This window comes from Dromaius novaehollandiae, chromosome 5 (genome assembly GCF_036370855.1).
Source record: "Dromaius novaehollandiae isolate bDroNov1 chromosome 5, bDroNov1.hap1, whole genome shotgun sequence".
In the NCBI taxonomy this organism is placed as follows: Eukaryota; Metazoa; Chordata; class Aves; order Casuariiformes; family Dromaiidae; genus Dromaius; species Dromaius novaehollandiae.
In genome coordinates, this window is record NC_088102.1 from 20,463,332 (window position 1) to 20,489,688 (window position 26,357).

The 26,357-nt window shown below is 41.7% G+C and overlaps 1 protein-coding gene across 4 annotated transcripts in view; it reads left to right on the forward strand.

Moving 5' to 3' along the window:
- The window catches only part of FOXN3 (forkhead box N3), a 222,166-nt gene that overhangs the window by 87,229 nt on the left and 108,580 nt on the right, over positions 1-26,357 (forward strand). For all 4 annotated transcript variants that reach the window (XM_064512204.1, XM_064512205.1, XM_064512206.1 and 1 more), the window contains exon 3: positions 24,393-24,529. In XM_064512204.1, coding sequence (XP_064368274.1) covers positions 24,393-24,529 — 137 coding nt within the window. The remainder of the gene's footprint in view (positions 1-24,392; positions 24,530-26,357) is intronic.

The following is a 26,357-nucleotide window of genomic DNA, read 5'->3' on the forward strand; positions in this document are numbered from 1 at the left end:
AGGCACGGGCATTTTGCAATTCTGTCCTGTGCACGTCTTTCTCTAGTGTGATAATGTCTGGGCTTTTGGCAAGTAAAACCCTGTGGAAAGATAAGAGCTGGCTAGAGCGAGAGGAAAAGGAGCCTGATTGTTCTGTATTAGAATCTCTTAAGCCAATCTGCATATACACAAAGGCGATGGACTGATGACAGCGCTCGCTCTCTTTCATGTCATTTGAGAAGATCTCCTGTGAAAGCTATTTGGCACTCTGGGGATAGAAATGATCTCTCCCAGTTTTAATATTGTTATCACCCAGACTGACCCAAATAACACAAGCAGGAAAATTTCACTGCATTTATAACATCTGGTGGAGCTAAAATGTTTAAAACAAAACAAAACCCCACCGAGACTTAGGTTAAAGACTTCAAATGATGTTGACTGCATTAATAAAATAATGTCCTAAATAAGCCGATCCAACTGTTAATTTCCCAAATTGTTAAAAGGAAATGCTGTGTTTTTGAGCTGGAATTTGTCTAGTCTAAATTGAAATCCATTTTGTTATAACCTAGTTTGTCATATTAAAAAGCTCTCTAGCTATCAGAAATTTTCTCCCCAAATTGTTTTTTAGAGAAATGCAGGTCATCTCATCGTGGAGAAATAAAAAAGTGACTTGATCATTAAAGTCTCTGGAACCTTACTGTAATATGGGTTTTTCCAGATATTAAACAGTTTATGGAGAGCTTTTCTTGAACCCTATTCAGTTTTGTTTTCAAAGTGCAAAACCAAGAAATTATACAGAATATTTAAATAATAGATTTCCTACAGCAGTGTGTGAAAGGAATATGCTTCCATTTCCCTGGCTTCCAGCTGATTCGCTTTACATTATACTGGTTCACTCCAGTAGAGACTGCCTGAATTAACTAGTTTAGAGCTGCACAGAGCACCATCAGTTCTTTGCCGAATAACTTTGAAGAGCTGGCAATATCTGGAGGGTCCTCTGAACTTTATATCGGGGTGTTTATGTTATCTTGCTCTTAGTTAACGTAGCCAGTAGACAGACAGCTCTCTGGGTAACTGAGATGGGTTTTGTTGTACATTGACAGGCGATTGACCTACCACATCATACTGGTTACTTTGGTTAAATAAACTGGAGTAACTGGCTACGTGTGTGCTCCTAACCCACAGCAAATATGATATAAAAATGTGTTAAGCAGCACTGAAAGAGGCTAGACAGGAAAGCAGGAACAAGGTGCCCTTCACCTGTTGGACTTGAGCTCTGGTTGGTTTGATGAGCCCATTTTTTAGCAGTAGTCATACCTCCCTTGCTCCCAGCTGTTTGTTCCAGCACTCTTCTGACACAATTTTTGTGGTTCTGCGGCAAGCCAGGGATCTGGTCAGAGATCTGAGCCAGCTGGACTTCTTTGTTTTCTTTTTTAATTCTTGAGTTGCTTTTCAGCTTAATTCCCTGATTTAGGTCACAACACAGCGCAACAGACAGTTGTGCTGACGTGACTGAGGGAGCAGTGATGATGGGAAGGCTGGGAAATACCTTAGGCTGGTATTACCAAAGAGGGCAAGACCATCCTCATAGAAGAAAGGCCAGACAGAGGCTGGCAACTGAAATGAGAATAGGTGCAAAAGTACCTGATGGATGGATCCTACCACCAGGTAAAGGCTAGGACCACATGAGAAAAAAAGGTTAATTATAATTGGAGGCTTTTTCCTACTGGGGACATCTACTTTCAGTTCCCTGCTTAGCTCATGGTCATTATGGTCAGATGAGGTGCCAGCACGGGCCTTGTGCTGAGCTGCATGTAGTCCAATATGAAGTGATGCCCATACTATTCAGTCAGGTCAGTGAGCTGATCTAGCTACAGCTAAGAGTAGAAGGGAAGGGAAGCGACGTGGGCATGCTCTGAACGTCGAGAATGCAAGCTTCATTTAAAGCACTGGGGCTGGCTGTATGCTTAGTCACACACATGCCAGTGCGATATGCATGAAATGGTCTTAAGAAAATTGTGCAGGGCTGTGTGCGTGCAGGAGCATGTGTTTTCTTAACTTCATAAGGTTTGTTTCTTTATTTTGCCCATAGGTCTTAATACTAGCAGTAGAGATGGCTCTGTGTGGAGCTGTGCTGTGCAACCTCTAAAAAGCTATTACAGTAGGAGCCTGTTAAGGACGGGTGTCCGTAAAATCAATTGTCAAACTTTTCTGTGAAGCTGCCTTCGTTTTCTCATTCACCACCTATGTTTCTTCTTAATTCCCCAAGAGCTAACAAACTGCTGTTGTTACTGCCAACAAATGAAGCAGAAATCTTGGGGCAGCGCTCTGGTTTGAGCACTGCAGGCCTCACGGGTGCTGACGTTGAAGTATGTACACTGGGACACTTTCGTGTCCATTAACAAAGGCTTAACAGTGGGGCGTTGCAATGCAGCTCCTACGGCGCGGCGGAGGAAGTGCGAGAGTACATTACAGATTAACTGGGCTGGCTACCTTGCTGAGCAGTCTCTGTTTTGTCTCACACTTCAGTTCTGCAGCGAAACATCAAAGAATCCATTTTAATTACAAAATATGTGTCCCTTGGACTTCCTTGTTCTTTTGCCTAAAAGGGAAGTGAAGTATGTTATATTGGCTGAAACAGAACAGCAAGTTGTGGTGTTAGGCTTCATTTCCCTGGTGAAGATCTCTTGAAAACAAGCTTAAAAGATGTGATCATGATTGAACAGTTCTGTCGAAAATATTCTTCAGACAGCCCGAGGAAGCCTGTAACTTGCTGAGGAATTTCCCTTTCTTTGCCCTCCTAGACGGGTCGTATGTTCCAGCCACTAGCCCAAGTAGCTTAAATGTTAGAAGATTTCTACGACATCTCTGTGTTTCTAGTAAAGTTACTCAGACACCTGGCCTGCTGGGGTCTAAAAAGTCTTATTAATAAGGTCCAGTCTTCAGGGTGCCCATACTTCTCAATTATTTTAAACTGTCTTATTAGTGTATTTTCACGGTAAAACTGCTTAAAACAAATGAATAGTCCAGGACACCGCATGTTGAAAACAGAACCCCGTGTGACTCCGTATTTAATTTAGTTGTTGGTATTTGTGTGTTGAACAACAGCGGCTTAGTGCTTAGAAGTAATTGACTTCTGTCATGTCAAGGCTGGGCAGAACATTGCTAGATAAGTTGGTCATGCAAGCCCTGTGTGTAGCTGTAACAAAGCAATATGTGTTGATGCATTCAGTCCTGGTGTAAGTGAACACAGATTTGCTTAAAAAAAAAAAAAAAGGGAAAAAAAGACGACATAGCTGCTTCTGGTTAAATTTTGCTCAGTAAGCACTTAGGGAAGGACTATGCTGCATGCTTGTGTGTATTTTCTCAGCTAATTAAGATTTCCCCCAGTAAGTATTTGCTCTTATTGTTTGATTCATAGTAAGGTACTTTAACCAAGTATAAGCCTCCTGTCTTATATATAAAAGAAGATACTGAAGAAAGTTTGCTTTAATGAGGCACCAGTGAATCTGGACAATTTTGTGGTACTTCTTGTTTAAGTCAGTTTGTTATAAAGGAGAAATTTTTTAAGAATTAGGAGATTTTTTGCTTTTTCAGTAATGGCAATTGGCTTGTTGTGATTCAGTACTTCAGTTTTAGCCCTCAAGTTAAAAAAAAAAAAAAAAAATTTGCTTGTTAATGGCTCTCATTGGTAATAATTCCTGGTAAGTCTGAGCCTCTCTCCCAACCCTTCCCCATCTCCTCTTGTGTCTCAGAACTGGCCAAAACAGATACCTGGTCTATTCTGGAGATTTGAAATTATTACAGGTAGGCTGGAGGAGAGAGGATCTGCCAAAATTGGTTGTCTGTCAATGCTTAATTGACAAGCAAGAGAGAAACACAGGCAGTCCTTTCAGATGTACTTAAGAGCTCCTGTCCTTGAGGCTTGCAGTCTAACATCTTTAAAGGTAAAATAGATCCTGGATGTCTGTTTGAATGCCTTTACTGCTTTTCCACCTTAGTTTTTTCGACTTAGCTCCTTCTGTATGTTTTCTCTGCTTTGGAAGAATTCAGTCACAGTAGTTGTGTTCTATGTTTTCTTTAATTGTAGAGGCAAAGGTCACTATTTTAAAAGAGGAGAAATATTCTTGATATTGGATAGTGAATCTAAAATCCATTGCTGGGACATTATTAATTCTGTAGTGTCTAGCTGGCCTCTGACTAATCGGACATATAGATGAGGGAAAGGAACACCTTAGTTGTGCTGTTCTTAGTGAGAATTTCCTGAGGCATTTTCATTTTGAGCAAAATTAGTGTGCAGAGCTGAAGTTCACTGCGATTCTCTCCATTAAATAAGGCGAGTGCAGAAATAGCAAGTCCCATAACCCCACGATGAGATCTTGTTCCGTGATTCCTCTTCTCCCGCCTTTGGAGTCTTACTGATTGAGTGACTGGAATTGCTGGGACACCTAGGAGTTTGGATACTGTACTTAACCATGCTCATCACTGCAGTGTCTGATCATTTAGCAAAGATTATTACTATAAAGGCAATAAAAATGTAGGGTTTTTTTTCCCCTTAGAATAAGCACATTTATAACAGGATTATTTGGGCAGTGGCAAGATTTATGTACTCACTGGCAACTCAACTTGCTTCCACTGAGTTCTGAATTTCTTGAAGATATAAGTGGTCTCATATTCATCCAGGATTGAGGCCATGTAAGAATCAATAGTGAGGAAAAAGTGAACTGACCTGCTACTTTGGCCTAAAAATGTTTTTTCCCGTCTGCATTTTTGATAGGTGTCTGTTGGCCCTTTTTAGCCTGAAATGTTACTTGTTTGTTTCCTTCTTTTCTCCCACCAGTTTGAACTCCTGACTTCAGTGGAGTTGAGTTGCTTTTGATTTACTCTTGAGTAAACACTAGCAGAATAGGGACTGAGGGCTGTGAAAAGTAGGAGTTGTAGCCATAAATGATGCCCCTGCATCTTAGTCACTGATCCATAATAGTCATTTTGGAGATGGTACATTATAATATTTTAGTTATGTTCTTCAAATTCCATTTCTGGCTGTTATGGAAACTTCATCCTGGGAACTGCTGTAGGAATTCGTTAGAGGATTCGTTCCAAGGATCTCAGATATGAGTGGGTTTTTCCTTGCTACAGTAGAAAAGAAACCAAGCTGCTGTCCTAAGCCACTGGCTTAAGATACCAAAACACTATCTGCAGCATCCTGAATTGCTGTACGTCATTGCAACAGTGAAAAGTAACTGCTTACCATTAGCTGAGTACTGACTGGATTTCGAAACACCGGTATAACTTGCTGAAAGAAGATAGTTGGTAAGCAGAGGAATGAATGGGCATCGATATGGGGAAGCCTCAGGAGCGTGAAAAAGTGACTGTCGCAGTCCATGGAGCAGAAACCTGTTTACGAGATTTTGCATTGGAGAGTCTTGTTGAATGCTAACAGCAGAATTCGCACTCATTCAAGCCATCAGCAGAAAATTAGGCTCTGCTCCAGAGCAGTATTTATGAGATCCCATGGCTGCCTACTGTGGGAGGGTACTCATTCAGATGAGGCAATCATTGCAAATGATTTTCTGATTTTACAGTAAATAAAATGCCTACAGTGCAACTTGCGGGAGCTGCGGGGGTTAATACAAGGCTAGGGTTAGATACATAATCTCAAACTTTCATATATGTATTTTTCTCTCTTCTCCTCATCCTTTTATTTGAAGGGAGGAGAGATGGAATACCCTTCTCCTTACATTACTTGTGAGCTAGTAAAAACAAGGAAATAGTTAATGAAATTCTCTGCCGTTAGATTTGGGGAAAGGGGGAAAACATCACTCTTATGGGTAAGATACAGAATGTAATAAATGTAGAAGTTTTGCAGTTTGATCTGTTTTCTTTAAATTATGGGGTAGAACTAAATGTTTCTTGCATGGTTAATCATTAGGAATAAAATCCTTGCCATACAGAAAAACTGTATTTGCAAAGATTCTCCCCAGTACCTTTGTCTCACATTGACTGTCTTGGCTCAGCTATCTCCAGCCCTAGATTAATACAGAAAAACTGCATTTCTAGAGATCCTTACTAGTTTTATGACCACTTAAAAGACTTCTGGAGAGAAATGTTTGACAGCTTTAAGAACTGCATGCTGCTGGCTTAGATGGAGCTAGAATTACACCTTGCCTCTGAGACAAAATCATTCAGATCTCCTGGGTCAAGATGTGTTTAGTTCTGCAGGACTCCCCTTCAGAGAGAAAATTTATAAATAAAATCTGAGTGAAAATAATGATATGATTCTTGCATCATCCCACCCTGCCTGAAGTACTTTAGGATTAAGAAGTTGTAGATGAATAGCATAAACAATTTGTCAGCTTGCCTGCATAGCTAAGGTATGAAGAATGGTGTGCCCCAGGAAATGGAGATTTTCAGCACTTAATTGGGAAAAATTGGAAGCTAGGAAGTCAGTATGTGGCTGAGATGGTTGGGAACCAGAGAGATACTAGCTTTCAGTGTTGCATGTTTTGTTTTGAAGTAAGCAAATGGTTTGTCTGAAAGGCTTTTCCTGTTTCGGCAATTAACACGACACATTTATCCTTATATAATTATCTCATTGCAGTAGTTTGTTTGGGTTTTCTCTCTCTTCCCCCTTCTCTAAAAATGAGTGTTTCTTACCCGAATCTCGGTGCTAAATATACAAATGCTTGCTGTTGTCAAAGAGGATAGATTTGTTTTTACAATTTTTATCAAGTCCTAGTGCTTTTTAGACTTTTGGCTGCACAGCAGAGAAACAGGAAAGAAGCTGTCATAAAGAGACAAATTGCACTGAAGACTTAGTACAGTGCTTGCTCCCAGCTATTGAGACAAATGGAATTTTATTCTTCAGACTGCACCTCCTTTTCTGCTTAAATTTGTTTATTTATTCATCTATCTGTCTTCATTTATATTTTAACTCCTTACACAGCCATATTGCTTTTTTAGATCATCAAAACCCTTCTACATACAATGGGAGTAAGTAGTAGTTTGGATTTGGATTGTCACACAGGTTTCTGTCCACTTGCATCTCTGTGCTAAGAAAGCAATATGCTGTCCTAGTGGTATGTCTGTGCAAAATTTCCTTAGGACACAAGTGTCCTGTTGCCATAAGTGGTTACCAATTAATCTAAACAGGTCACTCTAAATTAAGATACTAACCTGAACTGTCTCCCTTGTTCTTTCAAAACAAACCAGCACTTAAATTTTAGTAAAACACTTCCACTTTGATTTTTGTTTTCTCAGATTTTGCTAAAATAATTGCAAGACTTCTCTGCCTTTTAGGCAGTGACGCTTTTGTTTTTGGGGAAGTGGGAAAGTTAGGCCTCTTGGCCTAACGAGTCAGCTTTGTGTTGTATGCTGTTGGCTTTTAGAGCTGAGTACTCTTGAATTTGGAAAAGCAGAAATACAATTATGACCCTTTCCATTAAGAGACAATCTTTTCTCTCATTCTTCTTGTTTGAGAAGAAATATAAAATTTTTGTTTAGAAAACTTTGATTTTTAGCTTATATTAATAAAATTGTAGGACAAATCTTGCTTTCTTATCCTGTTTTTTGCTTCCAGTAATATACTTGCCTTATTTTGGTTTCACAGTAAACATGCTTATGATCTAACCACTTTTGCTAACTAACATCTGCTCCTGCACCACCACTGTATTCTCTCTCACCTTCCAGTGTCTAGTATGCCAAAAATGCATTTGGCTGGTCTTAAGCTGACTGGATGTGAGTCCATGTCTTATTTATTGATAGAATTATCCATTTGTGTGCCATATCTACTTTGATTTTTTTTTTCCCCTCCCAATTTATAAAATAGAATTCACAATCTTGTTTTTGGATTTGCACTCTGAATCTTTAATTTAGAAATGCATTAGAAAGGGCAAGAATTTGCTTCATCAATAACACTTTGTTTTTTCCTGTTTTGACTATATGTCAATTCCTGTTGTTTGGCATCTGTTTAAACAATAGGATGATTCCAGAGTTTGTTTAAATGGCTTTTCAATTTAAGCCATGTTCGACTTCAGTTCTGTCAATGGGTTGTACTTCCTTCTTGCCCTGTATACAGACAGATATTTTTGTTGCCAAGAGGAGGGAGTTCTGTGATTACCCAGATGAGGGATAGGGGTGTGTGGGGGGGTGGTTTTTGAATGAAAGAAAAGTGCTGTTAGTGGCCATGTGTGTGCATTTTAAAATACAGATGCATATGATAGGGATAGTATGTGGGGCTATTTTTATAGTTGTTTGGGCCTTAAAAGTTATGAAATTGGCTTAAAGATCATGATGTCTTTTATAATAATTGGGGTGGGGGGCTTACGTCAGAGCCTGTAAGATGCCCTTCCAGGCTTTTTGCAGAAAGCGAGGAAACTGGAAGCGTTAGCATTTTTTTTCATGACTTTTGCACTATCTCTTGACTTTCTACTATAAATACCTAAAGTCCCAGTATGGTAAAATGTCATGAATTGGCAGTAATAAAGCCAGATTCTGGAGGTTACAATAAAGCTGTAGTCTGTCAAGTTACTTCTTTTTGTTGTCAGTATGTTTACTACCTCCCTGTAGAGTCTTTTGTGAGAAAAATACAGCAGTTACAGAAATCCCCCTGTACACAATGCAGATTTCAACATTTATGGTGGCTGATACAGTCATAAAGACAAGAACCTTTTGGACAGTTGCAGAGACTACTGTTTTGGACCTGGCGCATCTGGTTTCCTCTTTTTCTTGACTGTGAAGCCAGTGATAGCAGATTTTTACACCACCAGCATGCTCAAGTTACTGCTTTTTAAGCAAAGTTTAGTGTGTTATGCAGGTCCAAAGTGTAAGATCACTGTTCCCAGAGTTTTTAATCTTAAGTTGCATGGATGGAATTAAGGATTAAGTGTCCCTCATCTTCCTTTTTCCTTAGTCTTTGGATAGGCCTTCAGCAACTTAGACCTCTTTTCCTAGCTATGCATTTTCTGTGTAGGGAATTTTGTATATTATTTTTGGTTACTTTTCACCTTTAGGTTATTTCCTATTACTATTCCTGCTACTTTTATTTCTTTCCTCTTAGTTCTCCCTTTTGCAACATCTAGTAATGGCACTACGAATATACATCTGTCTGAAGAAGGAATGGGCAGGGTGAGGTCCTTTAAATTACTCATTGCACTGTTCTGAAAGTGCATTTGCATTTGGCAAAAGAAAAAAGTTGCAACCTTCTTTTTCTGAACCATGATTTTCATTTGTAAAACTTGCTATTTTTGGTGTGCCAAACATGAAGGCTTCCTGTGTGAAACTGATAGAGAGAAAGATCACAGAAGATCTGGAACAGTGACTCAGGTCACAGCAGGCCTGTTTGCATGACACCTGCGTCATCAAAATAGCCTCACTTGGGCATCCTCAAATGAGATTTTCCTGTCCTTCAGAGGGTAGATCTGTTCAAAGGCATATTTGATGTTGAATAATTTTGAGGAAAACAATTTTCTGTCTTTCTGAGAATAACATAAATCTTCTCTACCTTGCAACTTCAAAACTGTTCACAGCATCAAGATTTGATGGGGGATGAATTGTAAATTTTTATTACTGGAGTTTGCTCAGAAATTATTTTTCACTGTTTCCTTCCACTTCAGGCATGTTGAGTCAGATAAATTCATATGCTGATGTTTAATCACTGAACACTAATCACCCTTGTGCAATATTGATCAGCAGCTTTCTTGTATACTGTAATTAGAGTGAGCAATAGCTCATAGTAAACACAGACGTGTGGGAGGGGTGAAGAAGGCGAGTTAGCCTTACATAGAAGTTGATGTGACTCTTCTAACTTGCGGAATTGTCTAGGCTCCATCTTCTAGCATCTAGCATCATCTTCCCTTTTCCATTCCCTGCCCCAAGCTTCTTGTTTTCATAGTTAAGCCAACTGGTAATCCTTGATTTTTGTAGCCAGTTTTCCTTTCAACAGCTGCACCAGTCCCTCTTCTCTGGGCTGCAGGGGATTCTCAGGTTGTCCTTAATGTCTTTTTCTAAAGAGTAGGCATTTCTCCTCCTTGTCTCTGGGCAGTTAAAGCACATGCAGGGTGCCAGTGCCACCCTCTTTCATGGGTAGCTGTCTGTGCACAGTACACTTGAAAACGAGTGCTTGTGAGACAAGTTAAAAAGAGACTGGGGAAAACCCAAGCAGGCAGGGCTGTGGTGTGTGGGTTGAAAGCTTTTCTCCCCCCCCTTCCTCCCACTCTTTCCTTACAGGGTAAAAGACCCAGTCTGTGCATGAACTTGCTGTCCTGAATAACCTCTTTGCTACACGTAGTGACTGGCATTCACATCCTGTTTTCTACCAATGGAGACCAAAGAGCGCTCTGAGCAGTGACTGAGTGCTATTTTGGTTGGTTTTTGTTTCAGTTAGTTTATAGGCTGGCTCTCTGCTGCTGCCGTTGTCACATGTCTTTCAATTCTCTTTTGTGAATTTGAGGAAACTTGCTTTTCCTTTACTTTTTTGTATGAAATAGCAAAATCACTGTGGGATTTGGATAGCGTCTAGAAAAATGAAGTGGACTTTTAGATAGAGGAAGAATATGTATAGAGTCAGGAAATAACATGAATAAACCCGTGAATCTTATTCTTGCTAAGCCATAGGCTTTGAAGGGTAACTTTCTAGCTACCTTGGAAAAATCTTGATCTGAATGTTCATCTTTTTGCTCTAAATCCACACTCACTGGTGAGTCTATCAGAATTGTCTAATGTAATCACTTTGTCATGTTTAGTAAACTATCTGCACATTTCTCAAATGTTTGCTGGTGGAGGTCCTCAAGGAAGCTGAAATGCAGTGTTAACTATCCCTTCTAAAACATGCTTGATTCAGTGGCTCACCCTGCAGAAGTTCTCCATGCCAAGCTTCTGTTGCATCTGCAATTGCAGCCCATGTAACTGTGATTGTGGAATACAGGCACCTAAAAACCCAAGGCAAACAAGCAACATGTGGGTGATAATTGTCAAATCTACTTTTCAGATGCTATATAGAGCAAAAATTGGGGAGATTCTTTGTAGTTTTATTTAATCTTACTGTGAATAAAACATTGAAGACTAAGCAACTTCATTTCTTGTTTTTATGAACCTATGCTTCTATAGCGGACCTAAAAATAAAAAAATCAAAGGAAATGTAAGTACCTCTGAATTAATTACTCTCACAATGAGAAGTTCCTGTATTGTTCCTCTTAACTTATTCCACCTTAAGAATGACTTCAATGAGACCTTGCAACACAGCCTTCTTTCCTCCTGCCACCACCTCTTTGTGCTGAGAAATAAGATTTCTCACCTGCTTCCCCGTCACCGACCTTTGCATACTTCGTTACGACTACTTTGTTACGATGGTTATGCTTTTGGGCTGGAGCCCAAACTCCTGGGCTGTTGGCACCGTGCGAGGTCAGTGCCAGTACATCCACGGGGAGGGTGAAGGGGAAGAAAGTTGGACCCGCACTAAGAGGGCAGCAGGGACTCAAGCTTGGTGGCTGTGGTGGGGATGGGTAGACATGCTGTGCCGAAGCTACCTATGTGGTGTCTCCTGGTTGCGCCTGTAGTAACACCGAGTGAATGCCGTGTTGGTCTGAACAACCCTGGGTGTCTCCTACCATGGGTAAAGCTGGAGGAGCCTTTCTGCTGCTCTGTACAGCGTGGGCTGCCGTAGCCCAAGCCGTAGCTGAGCTGCAGGAGGAGATGTGGACCTGCAGAGCTGGCCCAGAGAAGGCTGCTGTGATGGCCGCGCGGCCACCGTACATACAGTTAGCGGTGGTTTCAAGAGTCCCATGCCTGAGGCTTGGGCAGGTGCTACGTTGTCAACCGAGTGGAGGGGGTGAAAGAGGAGTTTAGTCCAGTCCACTGTGATTGTGGCTAGAAGGGAGCCTCAGAAGTTAAAGACAGGATTTAGGAGGGTGTTTTTGGCAGACAGCAACATGGTAGTCGGTGGAGGCAGGCAGGCATCTTAGCAATCCACTTCTCGGTGTCTGTCTGAATATGTAATTCCCTTGCAATTCTGAGGTCAGATCCTACCTACGCTGGAAGGCTTTGGTGTAATCAAGGTGTGTATGACTGGCATTTTCTGCCTCTCCTGGGAAGGCTTTTATGGCTTGTTCTCCAGAAAAGGCAGGACAAGGTTTGTGCAGAAGAAGGTGCCAGTGCTCTTCCTCTGCAGCCAATCCTGACATGGATTTGATGCTCCATATCTGTTAATTTGTAGGTCTCTAGCCGGTGTAGCTCTTGGGTGGGATTCCTTGCTTGTTTTCTATTAAAATAAACGTACCAAATCCCAGCAGGTTCGTGAAGCCCTGTCCTAGAGACACTGCAATTTTAGTCACCCCAGCATGGTGCAAGCTTGGGATCATGAGTGCTACTTTTCAGACTCGCAGTGATCTGGTGGGAGAGCAGCCCTGGGCTCAGAGGTGCGGTTGAGGAGTGTCTGTGCAGAGGGGTCCCTTCTTGCCGCTGGTGTTCGTGCTGGCCCTGCGAAGGTGCTGAGTGTCTAAGAGGGAGTATTCTTGCTATAGGCAGGGGCTGTTGTTACCTCCCCCCGCTTCGCGCAGGGTGCTGCTGAGAGTGACTTGTTTGCTTTTCGGGGTAAGCAGGTTCTCCCAGCATACCTGAAGGCATTGCTCTTGGTTTCTATTAATGTACTGCCTCCAGTTAGTGATACTAAATAATACACTGCTCTCTTAAGTCCTAACTAAATTGCAGAGTTGTAGGCCTACCTTTATTTGCCCCCATTACACAGTGCTTGCTCAGATCCCTTGTTAACTAACTTATGAGGTTCTCCAGAACCTCGTAATTGTGCCTGGCGTTTGGGAGGAATGAGGATTTGGGTAGGGTGTTTTCAAAGGTACTAAGTAGAAGTGAAGTTCCTGACTTTTAAAAGTCTGTGAGGTTTGGGTTTTGATATTTGTGCTGTTTGATGCTCCTGAAGTGAGGCCCTGCCCTGATGAATTTGTGATCATATATGTATTATGCAAGAGAGATTAAGGCTCAAAATACAGTTGAGAAGTTGCTTCATGTTGTAAGGTGCTTTCAGCATTGGGGGGATTGTTTTGTTTTGCTTTCCAGGGTTCCTTTTTTCTAGCTATGAGAAAGCGGAGAGGGAGTAAAAATCGGCATTTTTGAACTTGCTGTAGAAATGGGCCAAAAGCTTAGAGCCATATGCATGCTTAAATAGCAGAAATAATTTGTATTTGATACAGTGTGAGCAGTAACGCTGAGGTCTCTGTTGCAGGAGAAACAGATCTTGCTTCAGTGTGTGCCTGTTGCAGGTGACTAAGATCTGTTGCTGCTGCTGCGCAGGGCTCAGGAAGAAACACAGCTGTGTTTCTTTAAAGAACACAGGGACGCTTAAAAACACCACATCTAGGCAGCCTCACAAAAGCTTTATCAAAATGCCTGTTTTTTTCCCCCAATTCATTGTGTGAAACAATATTAAATACCAACCAAGGGAAAACCCTACATGAAATAAACAGTTTTAGGGGGAAATGGTGCAAATCCATTAGCTTTTGTCAGGTCTTCCTTATTTCTGTTTTTATTTGTCACTGCTAATGAATTTAGTTCAACTTACTCCTTCCCACTTGACTCTGCTAGCTGTTAACCCCTTCCCCTTGCAATTCACTCACTGGCTTATTTCATCATTAATATACTAGCAGACAAAAAATGACCCGCAAACCTTTAGCACAGATGCAAGTGTTGAATAATTTTTTGAATGTCTGTTGGGTGAAGGGTTGTGTTTAGAAATTGTTGCTGGGATTTTATATACTGTGTAACTATATATTTGTAAGAAAAAGCAATTTATATTTTTGTCAGCTGTATAATCTGGAGCCAGTGATAACATTAAGAGTATCAGATGACCAGTGGGTATTTAAATGAGTGCTCCTTTGACATGAAATGAGCACATCCCACTAAACTGGCTATTGGTGTGGAGGGATATTAATTTTGCCTCTGCCATTGATTTCATAGGTGACCTTGAGCACTTAACTTCTTTCTTCCTTTTTCTTTTGTTTCTGTGTTCCCTCAATTTTCTTTTCAATACAGTAGGGCTAATTACACTTTCCACGTCTATACAGAAATGTTATAGACTGAAATAGTATTATTAATGCTAGTCGCTACCTAATCTTCCTCAAGACTGTTGGGTGTCAGCCCTTCATGCTGACAGGCTTCTCGTCTAGGCTCTCCTGACTTCCCTGCCCAATCTTGCTGCATCTGTTTGATCTTACACTTTGTTCCTCCCCAACAGTGTCAGTCTGTCTTTTTCAGTGCCTGTACTTTGCCTAGCCTAGAAGAGCTTTGGGAAATGTCTGGGGTTGCTAGGCACTAGCATAAAACAACATACTAGTACGTTATATATGAGTGAGGCATTGTTTAAGGGTGGTTAATGGCATTTCCTTTAGTTGATTGCAAGATTTCCGTATGGCAGCCTAATAGGTTTGTTAGGGTAGTTTGCATATGGACTCAACAAGGAGATGCTTACTGGCTAAATATGACTTTCAGAGTTAGGTGACATAATGCAGCAACTACTAAGTTTTATTTTCAGGATGGTGGGAAGCTCATGTGATGTACCCAATGTGCTGCAGACTGCGAACGATTGCTTTTTGCGTGCTTACCTGCACTAAGGTGCACGTAGATGCTTGTGTACTGGAGGAGGAGCAGTGCACTAGCTGTGCACGTGATATCACGTAACAGTGGGTCAATCCTGATTAAAGCAATGCTACAGAATCATTCCAGGACTGAGTTTTGATGTGATCCTTGTGGGATCAGGAGCCTGGACCTGCTAGAGATGCCTTGGGTGGGTAGTCCTTGGCAGTAACTCAGATTTGCTGAGTGTGTGGGTTACAAACTAAAAGACCTTTCTGACTTTTGTATACTCATGAGTGGGAGTCCAGAGTTGCCTTGCTTGTCTGTGGTGTTTGAGCTCCTGATTTAAATTGGTAGGCGTTTTACTTATGTGAAGGAGGCCAAGGTTGATGGCTTGCTTGTGAATGAAACATCCAGTAACAGAGGTATCAGTGTTTTCAAATTAAGCTCCTTCTATTTATCGATGTGTTGTTGAGCTGAAAATCTGCTTAAGAGCCCGTGAATGCCTTCATTTGTGTAAAACCCAAGCTGCTGGTGCAGTCCCGCCTGTGCTCTCTGCAGCCATTGCGCTGAGGTGTTATCTGCAGTTTCTTGGCCCCGCTTGGGGGACAGTGGAGGCCATGGGATCTCTGCCCATGGGGCTATTTCTGAGCCTTTCTGGGCTCGGCCGGAGGTCACCCTCCACTTGTGAAGGCACCACTGAAGGGAGTGGGCAGATCAATGCTTTTCTTGGGCCCTTCTCACAAGTGGGCACTTCACTCTGACAGCGTATACAAGTCCGAATGTGTGGAGATCAAAGAACTCCTAGTATTTCTTCTGCTGGGGAGACTTTGAACTCCCTTAACATTGGAAGAACGCTGGTTTTCTACGCTACTGTGCGTTTTTGTATTGCTTTCGGTGTTGCAGGATTTTATACTGCAACCTTACCTGTGAAATACGTATTTTTTGTTTACCTGGGGAATTACACAGTGTTTCCTTTTCTCCAGTTGTTAATTCATAGCTCTACTCTGGCCCTTTTTTGTTCCTGTACCCTGGTTTATTTGCATGCTTGGCTTCCTGGGGTTTTTTTTTGGGGGGGGGGGGGGATGGGAGGTCGTCTTGTTCTATTTTAAGGCTAAGTAGTGCTTTTTTGCTGTAATCATACTTCTCATTCAGATGAAGTTGCGGACAGACACTTCCCCACCCACCTTTCCAGTCTGAAAGGTGGTGCCCATTCTGCAAATGGAAGGACACCAGAGGCACCGAGATATTTAATGTCCCTGCACCACTTGGGGTAGAATCAGGCCAACTCCTAAAGGCAGGCCAGGGCTTAAACACTTGATTGCTCTATTGATGTTTGCAATAGTCCGTTGAACAAATGAGCTACAATATCAAGAGATGAGCATGAAAGCAGAGACTTGGACTTCTGTGACTTGTTTTGAACTAATGGATGTTTTTACTTGGAGCAAAATAAGATTTAAAAAGCCCCAAGCTTTTGTTTTCTTGAGCATAGCTGATTTCCTGATGCAGTTGGTTTACTTGAGGTTGAAGCAAGCCTCCCCTAACACCAGACCTTTACTTTCACATATTAAATGAGCATGTAATTATGGTGATGGAATTGTGTTTTAACTATTCAGAGCTCTTTTTCAGCTTTATGCTTGAGCTGAGCTGTGGTGGCTAGTTTACTGAGAAAAAGTTCAAAACATGGGGGAGGAATGAATGTGAGGTTTTTTGTTTTGTTGCAAGCAAATACTGCTTTAGTTTTCCCTCCATGACAAACTGCCACAACATTGACAAACTTTCCACTGAAGGGCAGAGGAAGTTTCTAGCTCTTTCGAGTTTATTGGTTTGGGGGATCCTCTGTGAGGGTTTATATTATACTTTATGCTTTATGCGAGGGTTTATATGCTTACCAGGCAGTTGTTACTGTCATTAAAGTTGCTGTTAAGGTCTATAGTGCAGTTCTCTAAAAGTCGCCTTACAGAATTTCATTACTCTGCACTAGAAATGTTTTAAGAGAATGAAAAAAATCTTCTCTTAGACTGCATGAATAGGTATTTATAATTTTTATGTCAAGATTACACTGGATCTAAGGAATGTATTTTATAATAATAGCAATCATTGGCAATGGCTTTGTTTTTCTTTCTTTAAGAATTCCTTAGCAGTTGTATTTTTTTTAACTAGCTGACCTCAGATGATTCAAATGCTCTGTTTGTCTTCTACGAATTACTTCATTTGTTTAAAAAATAAGCAACTAGAGCACCCTCCAACCTCATCTGTAAGGTACATAGCCATTAAAGAGCATAAAGCTTTACTGTTATTCAGAGAACCATTGTAGATGAGCAGAGCAAGCAACATTGTCCTGATAACTGTAAATAATGATGAGTGAAGATAACCAACAAAGTTTAAAATATTGCAGACTATCAAACCAACTACAGCATCTTAAACCTAAATCTTCCTGAGCATTTGCCAACTAAGTCATTTATGAATTTAAAATGTTTTTATAATATATTTCCACAGTTTTGGCATTAGTATGCTGCTGCTGCTGCTGTCTAATGTAAATGAAGGAACTACAGTTCTAAGTTGGTCCCATTTTAGCAGTGATGCCCTTCACTTATGGGAGGTGATACTAATATGAGGGAGGGGTAGCTGAAATAAAAAAGTAAGGCACGCTTTTCTTGGCATCACTGTCTCCGAGTGAATAGAACAGAGCTGGCCTTTGAGTAGTGTTCATCACTGCACAAGTTCCCTTTGTATATTGAAAAGCCTCTCTGCCCTTGGCAATCCTTGGGTGTTGCAGCGCTGATTCAACAAGACATAAATGTTCACAGTAGCCTTTAATTCTCTAGTCTTGTTGAATTTTATAATTGTGAGCTGCTTATTTCCCATAGTGCAACTGCGCTTGCAAACTGTGACTTCTCTGCAACTGCATTTGCAAACTGTTAGTGGTATATTTGGTGAAGGATGTATAATCCACATTGTATTGCAGAATGTTTTTAAGTCACTTGGCAGGCTTCTCTGTTTAGCGCAAATGAGTAAGTTATTTAAGGAAGTCATTCTTCCTTAAGGTACATTTGGGGGTGATTATTGTGTTACTCTTTGTGCATTTCAAAGCTGAAGGCAGGGTGTCATGAGGTGCCATTCAAAAAGTATCTTTCTTCCCTTCTTCCTACCTCTCCATCTCCTCCCCCAAATCCTGCACTTTTCTTATGAAATAATTTTTTCATAAGATGAGAAGAGGGCAGTTTGTGTTTAGGAGGAATTCTTGATACTAGTTTGTGGTCTCTGGGAACTAACTGGAAAACTGTTTTAGTCAACATTTCCAAAATTGCTCTGTGTTTTGGATGACCACAGTATCGGTGGTGAGTGAAATAGCATGCTCCTTTCAGAGACTCCAGGTTACAAAACTTTCCACCACACCTGTTCTCTTGGGAGTTTGTACTGTTGCTTGCTGCCCGACAGCTCTCCGTGCACTCTCAGCACCATCCATATGGCCAGAAATTTGCATATTTGAAGTCAGTAGTAGCTCCAGAGGCTTAGCATCTATGAGGAGCAGGCTGATTACTTGGACTCCTAAACATCAGATTTGGTGCTTTAAGTGCAGGCATCAAAGTTCAGAAACATTGTTCTCTCTCGTACCTTATGCACAATGGAAATCTCTTTATCTGTAGTTGGAAAAAGCAATTTGATTTTTTCAGATTCTGGTCCTGGCTGTCATCATTCAAGTGGTTGTTATAAATTCTGTGGTGAGATCTTGCTTATTTCTATCACCCAATCTTTTTGTTTGTTTCTTTTAATTTGCATTTCAAAACCTGGTTCATTAAAGCTCAGTCCTAGAGAAACACCTCTGTCTCTGCGTAGCACGCCTGGACACCTATGGAAGCTGTACAGCCTTCCTGTGGATAAACTCGTTGGCAAATTTATGTGAAGATTTGCTTTGAGATTGGTGTTGCAAGGTAACTGCGCACAACAGGCTCATGATAAATATTTCTTTAGAGTAAGAACTTTTAATACCCAGTAATCTCTCTACTATGACTTGCAAAGAGCTCATTTGCCATAACAATGGCAGGTTTCATCTATGCTGAGAGCAAACCATTAGATCAGTAAAGGTGAATACTGACACCAAAAGCTTCCTCCTCACTGCTAGAAAGCCTCCTTTAGTGTTGTTCACAGGTCCTGTGTTAATGACTACAATAACTTAAACTGACCTGATGGGGGTCTGACATGTCACAGTGGCATGATTTCAATATTTAATAATTTCACACTGCAGCTGCTAGTTTGAAATGTCCTTTAACTAGTAATAGAAAGTTTCTGCTTTTTCTGCTTGCTTTTATAATTCCTAAAGTATATCAGTAATCAGTGTGGAATAGTTCTCAAAAGTGGCATAAATCTAAAACACTTTGGCTTGTGTAACTGCCATGTTCCTATTTCATACTGTTGAGAGTTTTTCTTCAGGAGAGTCTAACCCTGGATGTTCATCCCTTTCTTTTTTGGTAGTAGAGAAGAGGACAGTTTCCCTCAGTAGGGAGTTGTTGGCTTGTTGGGTTTTTGTTTTAAGTAGGCCAGTACTTAATCAGAGAGTTGAATTTCCTTCAGGTGGCTGTGCAGATCTGCAGGGTCACTCACTCACTTGCTTAGCCCATCTGATTTCTGCTCCTCTCCTCCCGGCCTGCCCATCTTGGGCCCTGCTCTCTGCTTTGATGCCCAACATCGGCATCACAGTATCTCTGCTCTCACCTACTCGGCCGGTCTGGGTTTTCCCTCAGGGCTCTGTTTCCACCCTCTTTGCCCAACTAATCCCAGCTCTCCCTTTCACGCCAACTCTGTCAGGCCTGTTTTCCCATTCCTCTTTCTAGTTGTGTTGCGTCCAGCCAAAATCCCAGTTTCCTTTCTCAGCCTGCTGTTCCAAGAAGTGCAAGGAAGCGTCACAACTGCTCACGCTGCACAGAGGGAGAGCTGCCGTTCCTTGCGCCATCCCCTCCTGGCTCTATGCGTCCACCTCTTTACAGCAGCTCTGGATGCTCCCTGGGCCCTTAATGCGAGCCTGCTTAATGAGTTAAAATGATAGAAAATTGTTCCAGAGAAATAGTTGCCTTCCAGAAGAATGACTGAAATTGGCTTGTGGAAGGAGAGTCGGAGGCACGCGAGAGCAGGGTGGGGAGGACACAGTGCAGCTCGGCCCAGGGAGGCGGCCGCAAGCTGGTGCCCCCTTAGCTGCGCAGACCATCCTTCCACCTCTGCCTGTGTGCTGGTCTGCTCCCTGTTTAGGGGCAGGTCTGTGCCCCCAGGTCTCCACCATGTAGGTGCCCTCTCGGCTCAGCCGCAGCGCTAATGAAGGAGGAAGCGTGTGTGAAGGGAGAAGAGGTGCAGAGCAGCCGCTTAGGAGGAGCTCCGCTTTCACCGTTAGACAGCCCCAGGTGGAGGAAAGGTGCACTTTGGCTGAGGGCGTTAGGAGCAGCCAGAGGCTCAGCCGTGCTTCAGGACAGCGGGGCTCTGCTACACCCCCACCCCTGAGGGGGCTGTGCAGTCACAGCCAGAGACTGCGCTGTCGCTGAAAGAGTTTTAGAGGTGTCTGTGCAGCTGATCTGCTGAAAAACAGCCCCAAAGGTAGTAGTCCCTATCTGGACGGGCTCCGTGCTCTGATGCCCAAAGTGACTGTGTGAAGTGGTGCTGGTCCCCACGATGTGGGGGAGCTGCAGTTGCTCCTCCTGGGCTGCGGTACAGTCTTGCGCTGATTCCAAGCGCCTCCGTAACCAGAGCTTCAGCAGGGATGAGTTAAAATCGCTGAAGTCTCTCTGAGCCCGTTTGTTTTGCTGTCCTTTATCTGCTCTTTCCAAAGCCTAATTTTGGGCAGATTGCTTGTGTGGTGGTGGTAAAAGGAGCAACCCTGGAAAAAAGCTGCATTCCTTACAAATTTCAAGTCTGTGCTAAAATAACAAGGGAATTAAATTCTTCAAATAACCATTTGCCAGAATTTTTATATAGACAGGGTATGTATTTTTCCCAGCCGTTGCTCTTGGAAAGAGCTCAGCACACATTCTCTTTTTTTTTTTAACTGAGTGTTGGGCAGACAGTAGGTAAAAACGTAAGGCCAACAGTTAGTTGTAAGCTATATGGAAACAAAATCTTTATGATTGGAAGCATTGGACAGGTCTAGTAACAGGTAATACTCTTAGACCTAACTATAACAATTAAAAGAGCTAGCACAAAGCATTTTACTTGGACGTTTCAAACTTACCCTCAATTCTATTAAAAGATGGCCAAAAATTTGAGTTTGGATTCTAACAGGTTGTGTAAAGTAGGTTTTAAACTGAACTTCTACATGCAGCCCATTTGGAGGAAAAATAAGTTAGACACTGAATGTGTCTTATACCTTTTCATGATAATGCAGTGGTTTAAATTTCTGGGAGAAAATTAGGTAAGTCTATTTGAGATATCAGAAAGAATAAATGAATTAAAGATTACAGGTTTAGTACACAAGATCTAGATACAGTCTGCACATGTATTAAATAACAGAAAAAGGTATAATAATTTCTTAATGATAGTAGCAAACATAATCAAGAGGGGATTTTTAAAGAAAAAGTTTTAAATCATAAACTTCTACAGAGAGACTTCTAGATGTCATTTTTCGCTCCCCATTAATGCATTTGAAGTAGATTATCTGCAATTATAGTTTAATCTTGGATGAGGTGAAGGGGAAACTCGTACTAATGCTCTTTCTAATAACCTTAAACACTCGTATAAAGGCGGTAACCTGTGGACAGCAGGAGCGAACGAGCTCGCTGCGTCCTGCCCTGAGAGGAAGCATTGTTCAGGAGTCTGAAAACATTCCAGCGCCGAGATTATCGGGGAGTTGTTATCCACTCCTCAGTCACTCGTTGCCTAGGAGACAAATGTAATCCAAGGATTTTTTTTTTCCTCCCTTTCTGTTTTTTGATTGGAGACACTATTGACTTTTGGCTTGGAGGAGGTAGTGGAGCAGCACGCCAAGTGTCATAAGATAGAAATTAATCACTAACTGATTGCTCTGAGTTCCAGTGATTTCCTTTCTTATGGTTACATGTATATGGAAAGACTAATGATACATTTAAAAAGGCAGTTATGAAGCTCTTTGCACGTATGACTGTCAGGAAGGATTCTTAACCAGGTGACAGTTTGGTTTTCTTTTTATTTCTGCTCTGTTATGTGAATGAAGAAGAACAAAAATAAGTAACTTTTTTTTTTTTTAAAGGAACTTTTCATGGTTGGAGAGCTTTGGGTTAAATCATATTTGTTTTTGCTGCTAAATTACAAGTCGGCTCAATTGCAGTGAAAATATAGCAAATCTGCCTTCTCAGTGTTTCCTTTAATAAGGAGTATAATTTTCCTCAATACTTTGTGAGAGAGTTTCTGTTTTTCAGTGAGATTGTTTTTGGCTTTCACCAGAACATCAGCAAGCCAAACAAATTTAGCTTAACAATAATATAAGGTTTTGAAGTTAGTCTTCAGTAGTGACATCATTTTGTAAGCCTCTCAACTTCTGCTAACCTCCATGGGTTTGGGGGGGTCTAATGTCTTCCAGGTAGATGAAAATTCTGTCTTGGATGCAAATGAAAAAAACTAAAGTTTGAAAACATGTCGTGTTCAAGCAAATACAAATAAGCTAGATGGTATTTAAATGTAGCATTTTTTAAAGCTTATCCTATGCTGTAAAGAATCCAGCAAAGCTTTTCTTCTAGAAATGTTCTCCGTTTTGCACATTGCTTTCTTAGAAGGAACTTCTGTGTTCTTCTTGCCCTGTCTGGTGGATGGGGCATGCAATTGGAATTTGAGAAGCTTCGTTCTATTTTTGACTCTGTCCTTTGCCTAAAAAGTCACTGCTACTGGGCTTATCATGTCAACTCTCCGGCTTATTGTCCCATCTGTAAAGGAGGGGATAAACATAATAATCTCTTTTTTGCAGACTGGTTTGAGATATATAGCACGCAGCTTCCATCACTGATACCAGGAATGGATGTTTCAGTCATCTGCTGTAGTGCTTTACATATACCAAAGACCAAGAGTCTTAGCTTCCAGCTTGTCTGGCTGCCCCAACAGTTAAGCTTGAGTCAGGTCTCTATTACTTACTCTTTCTCTAGTCCCTTGAATCATGGACTTTTTGGACATGCAAGGGCCCAGCTTCAACTCAAGAGCTACAGGATGTCTCCCTGAGGCTGTTGTGTGGCCTCCTGGTTACAGTGCCCTTGGGAAATGAGGGGAGAAATGGGGTTGAACCCTGCCAAACGGAAAAGGCTTGAACTCATTTTCCTGCTTCCTCTAGACTAATATGTGGAAGATGGTTCCTTTTTCATCCCCTCCGGCAGATGTGTTTTGAATGAATGCAGTCGTGGCTCCTGTGGGTTGTGCCAGCCCCTCTCCTTTTCTTTCAAGCAAAGCCTCACGCTGTGCTGTGAACTTGCTAGATGCTCCCACCAGCAAATCCAATGACATTGGGAAGACTTTTTTTGTTTTTTTTTTTTTTTAAAGAATCTGATGTGGGTTTGAAGTCTGTAAGCTCGGAGGGAGGTTTGTAAGCACCTTGCATGTTACACCATGTACCGTGAAGCCGCCTATAGGACAAAGCAGCCCTTAGGAGTTGATGAGGTTCCCCAAAGATGACAAGTTTTCGAAAGGAAACAAGTATTGTGTTTTCTTCTTCCTTGTGGCTTTTGCAAATGATCTCCCACTTCCAGCGTGATTTTTGTGTTTGTTTTTCAAAACATAAAACAGGGGGGCTTATTCCCCTAATACAAAGCTGAGGTCTGGAAAGGGACTGAAAAGTGGCTAGAGGTTGTAGTTCAGTCTTCTCCCTCCCCCCCGCCTATTCCAGAAAATGTCAACATTTACCAAAAATCTTATCATAATGCTTTGAAAGCCTGCCAGTGGAGTTCAGTCAATAAGTAGGACTGGTGTTTGTTTTTACATATCCCTGAACAGACCAAGGCTGTTCCTGAGCTATCATTTTGTATGCTTTCATAATGGAGCCAAGGGAAAGTTGTTTTTCTGTTTGTTTGAGAACTCGCAGAAAACAATTCAAAATATCTGCACCCTGACCTCTGAGGGGACTGAGACAGGAGCGGAAACTGCACTGCTGAGAGCTGCAGGAGAAACGCGGAATTGTAGTGTAGGCTTCCCAGTACCGATTGACTGCTTGAGTTGCTCGGTGTGTCCAGAAGGGATAGTTACGATAACTGTTGGTTTAACCAGTCACAATTTCACAACACCCTTAAATGGTTTAAATGCAGATTTTACTGGGTTTTTTTCTTTTGTTTTGGGTTTTTTGGTTACTTTTTCCCCTTAGGGGAGAAAAGATGATTAATTTCCTTTTGTAGTATAATGGCACTGATGTCATGTGGCCAAAGGATTAAGTCCTTTTATTTTTAAAACAGTTGCTAGGGTGTTTAAACCCCTCCTTTTTAGCCCTGTTTCTTGTTAGTTTAACAGCAAAAGGGAAAAAAAGAAAATCCCTTTCAAAAAGAATCTACTTTTCTTCAAAGTTTCCGTTTAAGAGTAACTGCAGCTTCTTATTTTTCCAGTATGCGATGATGGGGAAATTGCCAGATATTATTAAATCAAATTAACTAGTAATGAGAGAGGAAAAAGAGGCAATCAAACATTCACTCTTATTTTTTTTTCCTGAAAGCATGTTTTAAATCATACAATTGCAATACGTTGTTACTGGAGCAATAATCTCTGGCAAACAAACTATGTTCACTTCTGTCACACAGACAAGAAACCCAAACCCACTGCTTTTCCTGACAAATACTGCTAAATAAATAAGGCTATGCCATTAGATCAAATATTTGATTTTTTTTTTAATTCTTTTTTCTTTGCAGAGTATTGGAAAGGGGTCCTTGTGGTGTATAGACCCAGAATATAGACAAAATCTTATTCAGGCTTTGAAAAAGACACCCTATCACCCATATTCGCATGTGTTCAATACACCTCCCACATCTCCTCAGGCATATCAAAGGTAAGAACTAGATGCATTTTACAACTCTAAATGTTTTCATCCAGTATTGCATATGAATCTTGGGTAAGACATTAAATGTAATAAAATTATGCAGTATGAAAAATGTGCTAGTGAACAAAACACGGGAGTGTTAATGGTCAGTCTTTTTGCTTACTTAGCCTGCAGGGCACCTTACCTTCCTGATCTCTTCTGCTGCGGCAATGGGTCTTCTCCTCGCTCCCCCGGCCTGAGTTTGCAGTCTTTCTCGCAAATACGTTGCAGAATCTTTCTGCAAAGAGTACCTGCAATTAAAATGCATACAAGCAGGCGGAGAGCTTTAAAATGTCTGCTTATCCTGTTCTTAGTGGATGGAAACCCAGTACCCTCACGAGGAGAGTACCAGTTAATTTTTTTTCTTCCAAGCTTGTTATTTGGCCCGTGTTGCCAGTGCAACTGTCAGATCTCCATGTAAATCCTGCATCTAGGCGACTGAAAACACGTTTTGTTGTAGTTACGTGCCCTGTAGAGGAGCACGTGCACTTGAGCTTATCCCAAAGGTGTGTAGTGGAGAACAAACAAGTTTGCTTTTTTGCTTCAGTGAAATAGGTGTGGGGTTTGGTTTCGTTTTATTTTTCATTTGTTTTTAATCTGGCCACTGCTTACAGCTAACGTTAGTGGAAAGAGTGCTGCAAAGACAGATAATCTAGAGATTGGGACCCGCTGAGCAGAGGAGCAAGTATCAGGTCTTTACACAACTGCTTTCTTCTTGCTGCTAATGTGGAATTTATTTTCTTCACTTTTTCCAAATATACTAGCACATCATGGCTCGATCAGAAATGCCTTTCATCTCTAAAGCTTAGCTTTGTACTGCACCCCATACAACCAAGGAGGTGTCTTTGCCCCCCTGTAGCAGGATGCCAGCTACCAGCACTGGGACTAATAAGTGACTTTGACGGCTCTGGTTTTCCCCCAGGCGATTTCTGTGTTTGCCTGGAGATACGTCCGCGTGGGACGTGGCGAGGCCCTGAGCGAGCACGCTGGTGCCGCCAGCCGCCCGGCCGGCCGGGGCCGGGGCCGGGAGCGGGAGCAGCTGGGCTGGCAGGAGGCTGTTGGCCTGCCCTTGCCAGGCGATTAGCGTGATGGTAACCATAGCAACGCGGGCGTCGCCGTGGCAACACATAGCTGAGACAGGTGCAGTTGCATCACAAGGCTGTTTGTTGCCTGGCAAAAGGACAGGCCATTAGGACGCAGCTATACGCCGTTGCCGTGGCAACGGCTAATCCTGCATAGCAACTGCGGTTGGGTTGAAACTTTTTTAAAAATCGGGATATTGTACCTGCTTTTGTCTCTTGCGTAGATCAAGAGGACTGGGGGAGGGGGTCTGGTTTTTTTTTTCCTGTTTTGCTCAAATGAGCTGCTGTCACCCAGCATCAGGAGATGAAATGAGCATGGGATTTCCTCAAGCAATGGAGTGATAGTGGTACACCTGCGGCACAGGACTCAGCGCAGGCTATGGTAACTTCTGTTTAATGTAGAGCTCTGCAAAATATTTTCTGTGGTACCACCTTTATAAGGGATTTTTTTCACGTTTATTTTTCCCCTGCTCCCAGCAATCCCTCCTCTACTGTGCTTTGCAGAAGGACAGATAAGTAATTTGGATAATTGCATTACAATTGTAATTCAAATGTTTGAGCGAGATTTATTTCCAGAGCCTTACTTTATCATCTACATTGCATTTCTGTTACTTACGAATATGCTAATTATGCCCGTGCGGATTTATTCAGAGACTTTCATTTCAAGTAAAAACGTAACGCACATCTAACACAGCACTGGGAGGCTTTTGATACCT